At 35.9% G+C, this 13,130-nt stretch overlaps 1 protein-coding gene across 5 annotated transcripts in view; it reads right to left on the bottom strand.

Moving 5' to 3' along the window:
- KLHL4 (kelch like family member 4) overlaps positions 1–9,982 on the bottom strand; it is a 107,771-nt gene extending 97,789 nt beyond the window's left edge. For 2 of the 5 annotated variants that reach the window (XM_086387236.1, XM_086387239.1), the window contains exon 1: positions 9,315–9,886. In XM_086387236.1, coding sequence (XP_086243362.1) covers positions 9,315–9,733 — 419 coding nt within the window. In that variant the 5' untranslated portion in view covers positions 9,734–9,886. Of the gene's footprint in view, positions 1–1,413; positions 1,746–9,314 lie in introns of those variants that run through there. The other 3 variants (XM_086387237.1, XM_086387238.1, XM_086387235.1) reach the window with 2 other exon arrangements.
- Between the last annotated feature and the right edge of the window lie 3,148 nt (positions 9,983–13,130).

The following is a 13,130-nucleotide window of genomic DNA, read 5'->3' as shown; positions in this document are numbered from 1 at the left end:
GGAGACAACTTGCAACATCAACAACGCATTTGGCTCAGGAACTGCTAATGAATGTACAGTTCAGTGGTGGTTCAAGAAGTTTTGCAAAGGAGACCAAAGCCCTGAAGGTGAGGAACACATTGGTCGGCCATCAGAAGTTGACGATGACCAACTGAGAACATCATTGAAGCTGATCCTCTTACAACTACACAAGAAGTTGCCCAAGAACTCAATGTTGATCATTCTACAGTCATTTGGCATTTGAAGGAAATTGGAAAGGTGAAAAAGATCAAAAAGTGGGTGCATCCTGAGCTGACTGCAAATAAAAAAAAACTGTCATTTTGAAGTGTCATCTTCTCTTATTCTACACAACAATGAACCATTTCTCGATCAGATTGTGATGTGCGCCCAAAAGTGGATTTTATACAAAACCCAGCAATAATCAGCTCAATGGCTGGACTGAGAAGAAGCTCCAAAGCACTTCCCAGCCAAACTTGAACCAAAAAAAAGATTATGGTCACTGTTTGGTGGTCTGCTGCCCACCTGATTCACTACAGCTTTCTGAATCCCAGTGAAACTATTACATCTGAGAGGTACGCTGAGAAAATTGGTGAGATGCACCAAAAACTGTAACACCTGCAGCTGGCACTGGTCCACAGAAAGGGTCCAATTCTTCTCCATGACATGTGTGTTCATGTACCTCATCTGCCATATTCATCTGATCTCTCATTAATTGACTACCATTTCTTCAAGCATCTTGACAACTTTTTTGCAGGTAAAATGCTTCCACAACCAGCAGGACATAGAAAATGCTTTCCAAGAGTTCACCAAATTTCAAAGCATGGATTTTTTTTTTTTTTTTTTTTGCTACAGGAATACATGAACATTTCTTATTGAAAAAATATGTTGATTGTAATGATTCCTATTTTGATTAATAAAGATGCATCTGAGCCTAGTTATAATGATTTAAAATTCAGGGTCCAAAACTGCTGTTACTTTTGCACCAACTTAATAACAGCCCACTGATTCTGATTTGATATCCTTCTAATCAGTTGCCAAAGAACAAAAATAAGCAAAACAAATAACAACACGTATTAAATTCTTATAATTGGGTGGTCTCCTAGTATTCATTTATGAAATCTATTTATTGGATATGAAGGAAAGTTACATGGGCTCCAAATAGCCTGGAGTTAAAACTCCCCTCCAGGTCTTCCCCACCATTCTACAGAAAACAAAGAACTCTCTCAACCCGCCCCCCAAAAAGAAATGAACATTAAGGTTGATTATGTCCAGCTCCCAGCCAGTCCAGACTCTGGCTGATCTCCAAAATTCCTTGCCCCAGCTGTTTAAGAGATAACTACTCTGGACAACCTTGGAGAAGAACAGGCCCCCTTAAGACAGTAACTTTCCACATACATGCCTATATATACTTACTCTTTTCTTGGGTAAGTGCTGCTGCTGCCGGTAAGTCGCTTCAGTCGTGTTCAACTCTGTGCAACCCCATAGATGGCAGTCCACCAGGCTCCCCCGTCCCTGGGATTCTCCAGGCAAGAACACTGGAGTGAGTTGCCATTTCCTTCTCCAATGTATGAAAAGTGAAAAGTGAAAAGTGAAAGTGAAGTCGCTCAGTCGTGTCCGACTCTTCACGACCCCACGGACTGCAGCCTACCAGGCTCCTCCATCCATGGGGTTTTCCAGGCAAGAGTACTGGAGTGGGGTGCCGTTGCCTTCTCCATGGTTAAGTGTAGCACCTCGCTAATCTGACTGCTGCCCCTTCTCACCTCATTAAGGGTGATCTGTTCCTGTAAAGTGCTGGTCTCATTCTTTTTCTGAACCTCACCTTCTCTAACTCCCTTACCTTACAGGATATCCTTTCCTAAAATATTGTACATTTTTAAAAAACAATGTGATAGTATAATGATATAAAGCACACACCAAATTTCCCCTATTATTAACATCTTACACTAGTCTGAACATTTGTTACAATTAATTAACAAATTTTCATACATCATTATTATCTAAAGTCCATTCTTTATTCATATTGCCTCAGTTTTTATCTAAAGTCCTTTTTTGTGTTCCATATCACATTTATTCACCATGTCTTCCTAAGCTACTCTTGGTTGTTTCTGTTTCTCAGACTTTCCTTGTTTATGGTGACATTGACAGTTTAAGTACTAAAGACCAGGTATTTTTTTTTTTTTAAAGGTCCTCTCTTTTGGGTCTGTCTAATGTTATTCTCATGATTAGATTGGGATGGGAATGATGAGTTTTTGGAGGTAGAGGACAGAAGTTAAGTGCCATTCTCACCACATCATACCAAGTGTATATATTGTCAACATGACTAAGCAGTTTTCATGTTAACCTAGATTACCTGGCTGAGACAAGTATTCTTCAGGTTTCTTCACTGTAAATGCATTCTTCCCCTACAACACTTCCAGACCATATTCACTTTTTTAAAAGCTGAAACTGGAGCCTGTTATACAGAGTGAAGTAAGCCAGAAAGAAAAACACCAATACAGTATACTAACGCATATATACGGAATTTAGAAAGATGGTAACGATAACCCTGTATGCGAGACAGCAAAAGAGACACAGAAGTATAGAACGGTCTTTTGGACTCTGTGGGAGAGGGAGAGGGTGGGATGATTTGGGAGAATGACATTGAAACATGTATAATATCATATATGAAATGAATCACCAGTCCAAGTTCGATGCATGATACTGGTTGCTTGGGGCTGGTGCACTGGGACGATCCAAAGGGATGGTATGGGGAGGGAGGAGGGAGGGGGGTTCAGGATGGGGGAACACGTGTATACCTGTGGCAGATGCATGTTGATGTATGGCAAAACCAATACAATATTGTAAAGTAATTAACCTCCAATTAAAATAAATAAATTTATATTTAAAAAAAGAACTAAAAAAATCACACTGAATAGAAATATGATATTATGGAATTTGCAGTTATTATTGTATCCCAGTGTTTCCCTGTTTTATTAAAACTTGTTGAATATTCAAAAAAAAAAAAAAAAGCTATCACTATGTGCAGCCCACACGTAAGGCACAGTATTCAGCTCCACCTCCTTGAGGAAGAGTATGTACACAAATCACTTGGAATTCTTCTGCGTAAGAGATTTGTTTTTTCTCTAATTAATTTATTTAGTTATTGATCGATATCAATACAGATTTATGAATGTTTATTACCACTTAGGTTTATAATGCTTTTTTTGTTTGTTAAAATTGTTCCAGCTTTGGCCATTGAGAGCTTTTTCAGTTGGCTCCTGTGTCCCTTCAACATAATCCCATGACTATTTTTTTTGAGGATTTTCTACTTTATGGAACATGATGTTTCAGGTTCAGCTTATAGAGCACTGACTTATGTTTCTTTATTAAGGACTCAATGTTTCCCAATCCTTCACCTTGGTTTTAGTTTTTATCTCCTTCAAATGTCAGAATTTCACACTGATATACATATACACATACATGTATATATGTATATATGTTTGCCTATATGTGCATGTGTATATTATACATATATGTCAATAACATACATGTAAACAGGGATTCCTTGGTGGCTCAGACAGTACAGAATCTACCTGCAGTGCAGGAAACCCGGATTCAATCCCTGGGTCAGGGAGATCCCCTGGAGAAGGGAATGGCAACCCACTCCAGTATTCTTCTCTGGAGAATTCCTTGGACGGAGGAGCCTGGTAGGCTACAGTCCATGGGGTTACAAAGAGTTGGGCACAACAGTGACTAACACTTTTCCTTTTCATACACGCATACACATTACATATTTGTGTACACATGTGTATGTGTGTGTGTATGTGTGTGTGTGTGTATATATATATATATATATATATATATAGCATTGAAACTATTTTTAATTATAAGGTCATAGGAAAGAAGAAAAAATATTATTAAGTATTAAGACATCGACCCCAAAAAGTATTAAGGGGTCAATGTCTTAATGAAAGTCAGAAAGGAGATATACAAGTTTAAAAAATTAAGTCTAAAAGTATTAAATGTCTGAACATTTAGGCAATGTGTAGCAGGTCAATATAATCAGTATGTTGCTCTTGAAATCACATATTAAGTAGCACCAGATACTTTGAGTTCTTTATTTAAATTTCCAAATGCAGAAGGAAACTGATTCTTGTCTTTCAAATATCAGAAATAACAACTATAGGTGTGTAATCATAATAGTTAAAGAAACATGGTCTTAACATATTGCCAGATCCCTAGATAGAAAGGAGCCCCAAATTTCTCAAATATTAAATACATTTTAACTAATGTTAACTTAAATATATGCACAATACCACACTGCTAAGAATGAGTTATGAAGACCATGGTGCCTCACTCTCAGTAAACGGGCTGTGCCTAGCAAGGATTCAAAATCAACCAACACAAGTTCCATTAGAAATTAGGAATATTAGGAAACATTGCACTATATTTAAATTATGTGTTAACATGCTCTAAAAATGCTGTTAGTTCAATAAAGCAATTGAATAACTTGTGTAGTTTTGTACATTTTAACCCATAGACAAAGGGATTTAATCTTAAACTTTATATAAACAACAATAAAATTGTAGTTTGTTCCTTATTCTTTCCTTTGAAGTAACAGTTTCTACTCAGCAGTGCAGTGTAAAATTAAGTAAAGCAAGCCTAACTCTGAACTTTATAAAGCCACATAATATTGTCTTGAAAGAAGATAAGCAACAACAACAGATATGCAATAAAATAGTACCCAAGAGAAAGACGTGAACATTCTTTGCATTCAAAAATTTTCTTGGGAACATGAGAAAATATATGTATTTAGTGCTTGGCACATAGTAAATGTCTATAAAAGACGCTTATTATTTTTAACGCTGTGTTATTGTTGTTTTTTCAAAGCTATCTGCTATTAACCTCCCATTTGAAAGCCCTCCTCCAGCTGCACTAGCCTTCTTGTGTTTGAACATATGAAGAACACTCCATTTCAAGGCTCTTGAAATTGCCGTTCTGTCTTTCTGAAAAGTGCTCCCTGTAAATACTCACATACCTTACTTCCTACTTTATGAGAAAAGATATTACAGTAAGCTTCATTATTTAAGATTTCTCTTATGCATAAATATTCCCCAAGCATATTTCATATTACAGGTGGATTTGTGTTGAGGATGAAGACACATAATGCATTTAGTTTGGACCTATCTGGATTGTTTTGTGAAGAAAACAAATAAACCATCATGTGTCCATTTTCACAAAGGGCATGGGACCTCTGTACCTGAAGCATATAGTCTACTGGCTGAATAGCCAGATCCCCAGAGGACAAAATGGCACCATGGTTAAAGGATGACTGGAAAGTCACCTCTGTGGCCATGAGGATATGCATGTGATCTTAAAGTCACTGTAATAAGCAGCAGGCAGGGCATATTTTTTATTTCACCACTTAAGTTGAGAATGTTTGAAACATTAATCAGTGGATTGTGTGAGGAAATGTGGTATTGATTTGAATAAGTAAAAATATGAATGGAGGTTATGGACTCCCATGTGGCACAGCAGCAGTAACCTCTCACTTGCTTTGACTTCTGTCAGACATCCTCATGACTGCCCTTTCACTTCATTTAGATCTCTGCTCAAATGTTACCTCATCAGAAAGGCCTTCCCTATCTGAAGTAGGATCCTTTCTTCTCTCTCTTCCTTCTAATTATTTTTTCCTCATACTACTTACAACTACTAAAGTACTACATTTGGTTTGTTTTTATTGTTTCTCTCCTTATTAGAATGTATACTCTATGAAAACATATTCTCTGTTTTGATCCTGATTTATCTCCAGTATGTAGAAGTATACCTGACACACAATGGTGCTCAATATTTGTGGAATGAATTATTAATGAATTCTAAGTCTTATTCATTCAATCCCCCTTTCTTCAGGATATCACATTTTATAGTGACATCTTTCTTGTTGTTCCTTAGGCACACCTCACTTGAAAATCCAAAAGGTGTAAAATGGAGGGAATTTTGTTGCTTGTCTAACAGAGTAATACTGCCAAAGATACACAAAATCATAGATCATACAAATAACAAATTACACAAAAACATATAGGGTGAGGGTAGGATCCCGATTGCTGTCAATTCCTTAAAACTAAACATCCTTGTGAATCTTCAGCTTCGTACTAGGGCATGTTGTTCTGGGCCCATACACAGATCATCAGGATTTTATTCCATGTTCTCAAGCACAATGAAGAGATAACCACATTTGTCTCAGCAAATGCAGTTGAACAACTTTATACTCCTGGGTACTTACACAATCATCTCTGTATGAGCAGTTTATATATATATATATAACTGTATAACAATATTCTGTCATATAAAATCATGATCATAATACACTGTCAAAATAGTTTAATTTTTTGAATTCTAAGGATGATATAAGAAAAGAAAGGACATCAAGCAAGCTTATTATGGGAAGCAAAGATGCAGAGTTAGTACATAACTAGGGCAAAAAGAGTCATACATGACTGAGCAACTGAACTGACTGAACTGAGGGCAAAAAGGAGATGGTAATTGAGCCTAGGCCTCTGATGACAGGCATACTGATACGTGCATACTCACAGTGTGGGACCATGATACAGAGCTGCTCCTAAATGAAATACAAACTTAAAATTCAATTACATAGAATGTATTTGAGTTTTAAAATCCCCTAGCCAATGTACTAATATAACTTTAATATCTTGGCTTTACTATCTGTTTTTAATTATAGGTTATTCAACTATATTATATTTTAGTAAATTAGTCCATTCTCTATTCCCTGCAATATTTGTAGAAAGCAGGTTGACTTAAGAACCCTTACTTTTGCCCAAGTGTTAGAACTCACCTTGTGTTCTCCACACTGCCGTTTTTGTTTGTTATTTAACCACAAGAGTTCTACTGAGGGGATAGTAGGTTGCTGCCAACTTTGCAGGATCTTTTCCTCCTGCTCCCCAATTTTGCTTAAAAAGAGGCATTAGAGAAGTGGTAAATAAGAAAGTTCCTTATCAAACTTTTTTTACCCAAGATGAAATAATTCAGAATGGGTAATTATAGATTAATAAACCATCATTTTCAATTAATTAAGTGCTCAATTTACCTCTTCTCTTCAGCTTAAAATATTCTTGGCACATCTATAAAACCACTTCCTGTATTTATTTTAATAAAATATTAACTTTACACTGTAACCATAGAATATTTAATGGATGGTTTTTAGAATATGAACACTGTAAAGAATAAAAGGAGAAATATATTTTTAAAATATTACTTGCTGACACTTTATATTTGACATTTTATCTATCATTTTCATTTAGCATCTAACTTAACTTAATAAATATATTCTCATGCTGGAAAATCAATTTAAGGATCCTCAAAAAAATTTTGTCGGGAATTCACAGTGGATAATTTAATTTCCCTATAACAGTCACTAAGTCGTATCTGACTCTTGCGACCCCATGGACTGTAGCCCTCCAGGCTCCTCTGTCCATAGGATTTTCCAGGCAAGAATAATGGAGTGGATTGCTATTTCCTTCTCTAGGGGATCTTCCCTACCCAGGAATCAAATCCAGGTCTCCTGCATTGCAGGCAGATTACCGACTGAGCTATAAGGGTAGCCCACAGAACAGTCAGATGTATTTAATATTAACTTCCAAATTTAGAAGTTTTTAAAATTGCTGTTCATGATAAGGAGAGATAATTTGAAAACCCCCTTCATCTAAAGTATGGACTACATATTATTTTCAAAGTCTAAGTATTTGTACTAAATACAACCTGTAATCCCCACAGTTATTTACATTTCATTATTTACATTTCATATAGAAAGCCTGAGTTCCTGTAAAACATCATTTTGCACAGTTGCTTTGCCTTTTGTCATAATATTATTATGTTGTTTTTTCTATTCATTATACTTAGAAATCATGGAAGCACGGAACTGTCAAGGTAGATGTACTGAAAAAACTTATCTAGAAGCAAATTTGCCAGTCTTTCTCATCTACGCTTATGACGCCATAGACCATAGTCCACCAGGCTCCTCTGTCCATGGAATTCTCCAGGCAAGAATACTGCAGTGGGTAGCCATGCCCTTCTCCAGGGGATCTTCCCAATCCAGGGATCAAACCTGGGTCCCCTGCATTGCAAGCAGATTCTTTACCATCTGAACCACAGGGGAAGCCCACATTTATAGACAGTATACAAAATATCTAGATTTCTAAATAAATTAGCATACCTTCATGTTAAACTGCTATAAAATTTAAGCCATTTCAAAAATACGTTTTCTACTATAGCCTTTTACACTGTAATTACATTATCAAAATCATTAGTTGTGTCTACATGTTGAGGAAATAAAATCTGATAATGAAAAAAGGAAAATAAAGTTAAAATACACTAGATTAAATTATGCCAGACAGCATTAGAGGAGGGAACATACTTTTCTTCTACTCAAACAATACTGGTGTGGGATTTCCCTGGTGATCCAGTGGTTAAGACTCCACCTTTCAATGCAGGATGTGTGGATTTGATCCCTGGTCTGGGAGCTAAGATCCCACATGCCTTGTGGCCAAAAAAACAAAATATAAAATAGAATCAAACAATACTGGTAGACACAAAAATAAAAATGAGGTCAAAGATTTTATGAGCTATACTTACACAATACTTTATCATTTCTTATTATATTTTAATATTTTAAAATAGTTGATATGTTCCATTTCCTACTTTAAGATCTCACTGCCATAAGCAGCATTTCATTACTTGTTTTATGTAAAATATTTTCATAAATGCAAACTAGCTATGGAACCTAATACTACTTGAAATAAATCTCAAATGCCAAAAGAAACTTTTCCATACTCTCACATAAAGATAATATTTATCAAGCATCAGTATGGCAACTATGTACTAAGGAATAGACAAGGATGTGCTGAGCAGTCAGAGCTGGTCTGACAAAGTCAGAAAGAGTTCTAGGTAATTCATCACAATTTTACAAAGAAAGAAAGAAACACAACAATCTGAACATTCAAGCCACAGAGGATATATACAGAAAAGTAACAATTATAATAATTGCTAATCTCTAAAAACTGAAACAGAATTCTTAACAGAATCAGAATGGAATAGAGAAACTAAACTCACAACTCTAAAGCATAGTTCCCCTTAATTACCAAAAGTATGTACTATGACTATATTCTTTTATAGACTTAGATAAGGGGATTACTTGAACACCCTGATTGGCTGAATACAAATTCAGAAATTATTATAACTTTTATTTAAACACTAAATGAGCACTTTAGAGGATAAGTTAATCTAAGCTATGACTTTGTTATGTGTTCAAAAACTCCTACCCTGCTGTAGAATCTTCTGTATTGTCATCAGCCATCATCTCCACATCGTGTGGGTGTTTCTTATAAGCTTCTTTGAACAAATTCCATGAAACTGCTTTAGGAGTATCTTCATTTGCTCGAAGATGTTCTATCAGTTTTCCTGAGTGCCAGTTCTGAAGGGCTCTTTGATGGGCAGGGGCCAATTCTGGCTCTGGTAGTAGTATGCTGTGGTGGACAGGACTGTTGCTTTTTTTCAGTCCATTTCTGTCCCAAGAGTGGTTCTTCAATCTGCCCTGAACCGGGGTCTCTCTATGCTCATATCCTTCCTGCTGAAGGCAGTTTCCAGTGTTGGGTGAGCCTTGAGAAGGATGACTAAACCATCTCCAGCGTAGCCTTAGGATCTGTTTTACATCAAACTCTTTCTTGCCAGACACTGACATTGTTGCAGGAGGAAAGACGAAAGCCTTCTCTCACAGAAAGGAAACAGCCTTTGTTATCTCTTGTTTCTCTGCCTCTTCTGTAGGACTAACAAAAGCACAAGTGTCGAGAGCAGTCTTTCTTGTTCCCCCCTCCCCCACTGTTTGTGATACACTGCGAATACTTCCAGCTTTCCAGCTGAAGCAGAAAGCGGCAGCTAACAGTGTAGGTGGGACCCCATACCGACAGGATGATGAGGTCAGACCTTAAACAAGTAAATCAGCTTAGCACAGGAAAGCAGCCACCACAACAGACTCCAGCTGCTAGATTTGCAAACTCCCAGCCTTCCCGCCTGGACTTGCAAATATCTAACCCAGCTCTTTCCTAACTGAAGTATAGTAGCTTTGGCTTTTAAGTCCAAGCAAGTGAACAAAAGCAAAGTGTTTAAAAACACTTGTTTCTAAATTTCACTCACCCCACCCTCTGTCAGATATTATTTCCTGGCAGCCCACTTCTAAAAATGTGACATTTTGTCCTAGGAGAATTTGTAACAAGGAATTCATTATGATCTATTTTGGTGTTCTTATGGAAAATTTGAAAGTAGTTCATTAAGAAAAAGTACCTTGTCACCAGTCTCCTCATGCACATTTATAGTTATTCTTTACAAAATGTCTGAAAATGTGACTGTCTTTATAGAGATATTTGTTTGAAAACCTGAACAATTTCAGAAACATAACGTGTTGGTTACCTAAGGCTAAAAAACACTAAAGGATGTATTAACAGTATTTTAAGTCTACACCTGAAAGAAGAGAACAGTGTTTTTCTAAGCTCATAGGTAGGAAGACATGTCTTCTCTCACGAACCAAAATTTGAAAATGAATAGTCTATTCTGGCTCCATGCCTGTATAAACATTTCCTTATCATGCTCTTTACTCTCACAGGCAGTGTTAAAGGTCTATTTTCTTTGTTCAAAAGTTTGTATGAGAGGATGCGCAAAAGGCATGTTTTGAAGTAACTCCAAATTGTCACATATCTCAGTAATAACTGTGCACAAAGTACTTTGAGATCTCTGATTCAGAATCTCTACTTTGTACAGGGGTAAATGTTTCTGTAATAGTAATGTATAAAGAATATATTCACCAATACCATTTTGAAATTTAGTTTGAACTTTATAGCTTACATGTCATGCACACATGTGATAAGGGGGAATTGTACCACTGTATCCTTAGAAAGAATGCTGAAATTATAAGGTTTTGATTCTAGTTCAGGTTTTATGGTTAATGAACTGTATTATCTTGAACAAGTCATTTACTTGTTTGTATCTGTTTCTTAATATATAATATGGAGTGGCTGAACAAATTTCCAAGTTTATACTTACAATGAATTTTTAAAAATTTATAAATAGAAAATTTACGTGCAGTTTTCTGTAAATCTAATATACCATTTCCTTTCCCCTCTTTTTTGTGTATGTATAGTGGTAAATTTCTGTGTCAATTTAAATGGGCTACAGGATACCTAGCTATTTGGTCAAGTATTGTTTTGGGTGTTTCTGTGAGCATATTTTTGAATGAGTTTAACATTTAAATCAATAGACTAATAGATTGTCCTCCCTAATGTGGGTGGTTGTGGTTTAGACGCTCAGTCATGTCCAATTCTTTGTGATCCCATGGATTGTAGTCTGCCAGGCTCCTCTGTCCATGGGATTTTCCAGGTAAGAATACTGGAGTGGGTTGCCATTTCCTTCTCCAGGGGAACTTCCCAACCCAGGGACCGAACCCTGGTGTCCTATATTGCAGGCTATCTCCTGCATTACAGGTGGTTTCTTTACTGATTGAGCCACCAGGGAAGTTCTATAATGTGGGTGGACCTCTTCTAATCAGCTGAAAGCCTGAATAAACAGAATGCTGACACTTCCCCAAACAAGAGGGAATTTCCCTTGCCTGACTGCCATCAAGCTGGGACACTATCTTTTTTCCCTGACTTCAGACTCAAACTGAAATATTGACTCTTCTTGGGTCTCAACGCCTGCAAGGCCTTTGGATTAGAACTATACCATCAGCTCTTTTGGGTCTCCAACTTGCTGACTACAATCTTAAGCTGATTAAGATTGATTAAGATAAACTGACCTGTCAGCTTCCATAATCAAGTCAATTCCTTATAATAAATCAATATCTATTAATTTATTTATTTACATTTTTCTAGTACTAAGAAATTAATAAATACACAGATAGATATACAGCTGATTTTTGTACCAGTTACAAACACATTACTCCTTTCTCCAACTTCCCAATCCGTTTTCCAATAGGCTCCTTAAACCTCAATTTTCAGTTCTATCATCCTCTCTTCTTGGTGAGTGTAATGTCAGTTGCTGATATTTAACATATAAATAATTGAAGGGAATCTCAAATAGTTCTGATGAGTCCCAGGCACAGTGAGTCCTGACAACTAAACATAAATTCCCTTTCTCTTATCTGGGTAGATAACATTCCAAACAAATGCCTAGAGTCAAGATTTATATTTAAGATCTTTGTATTCCCCAGTATGCCTAAAACACAATGTTGGACAAAGGGTAAACAAACTGCAAATACCAAGCAGAATGTATAAAGTATTACAATAGAAGTGCAAACAGTATGTAGTAAGCACAAGAAGAATCACTACATTGGCCATCTAAGTAGCTCTAAATAATATCTTCTTGGATACTAAGAATCAGCAACCTAATTTTTTATATATTTCCTGAGCTTGTAAACAATTCAGATATAATTGTGTATTTCCCTGTGTATCTTTTATAAACAATACTTGTCAAAATCTAATCACTGATAATACAATACTTTGTATGATTCTACCAAGAGTGTTTTTTTTTTTGTTTGTTTGTTTAAAGTATGTAGATTATGACCATTTTCTTAGATATTGGACACAAAATTTTATTTTTTATTTTATTTTATTTTATTTTTTTGGACACAAAATTTTAGAATGACTAAAAAAGTATATAAATCATCTAGAAAATAAAAAGAATAATACATTATGAAGCATGAGGGTCCCTTTGAAGTTTCTGATTATAAAAGAAAGTTTAAGCATATTCAAACAAAAATAAAGTTGTATGTGAAGATAGGAATTATATTTTATTAATCATTTCCTTATTATCTACTTGCTATCTGTTAATACTATTTAATATACATGAAATTAATGAAATATTAAATAGTCAATATTCATAATTACCAAGTAGAACTAATGAATGAAAGATTCTAAATTATTTTATTATCACAGAATTTATTATCTCAATAAGTGCTGGAATTTTAAAAAGAAAATGCAAAAATGGCTATGGCCAGGTTCAATGCACGATACTGGATGCTTGGGGCTGGAGCACTGGGACGACCCAGAGGGATGGTGTAGGGAGGGAGGAGGGAGGAGGGTTCGGGATGG

This window comes from Bos grunniens, chromosome X (assembly GCF_055505025.1).
Source record: "Bos grunniens cultivar Pamir isolate PY7600 chromosome X, Bosgru_T2T1.0, whole genome shotgun sequence".
Taxonomy (NCBI): Eukaryota; Metazoa; Chordata; class Mammalia; order Artiodactyla; family Bovidae; genus Bos; species Bos grunniens.
The sequence above is the reverse complement of the archived record's forward strand: the minus strand, read 5'-3'. Positions and strand labels throughout refer to the sequence as shown.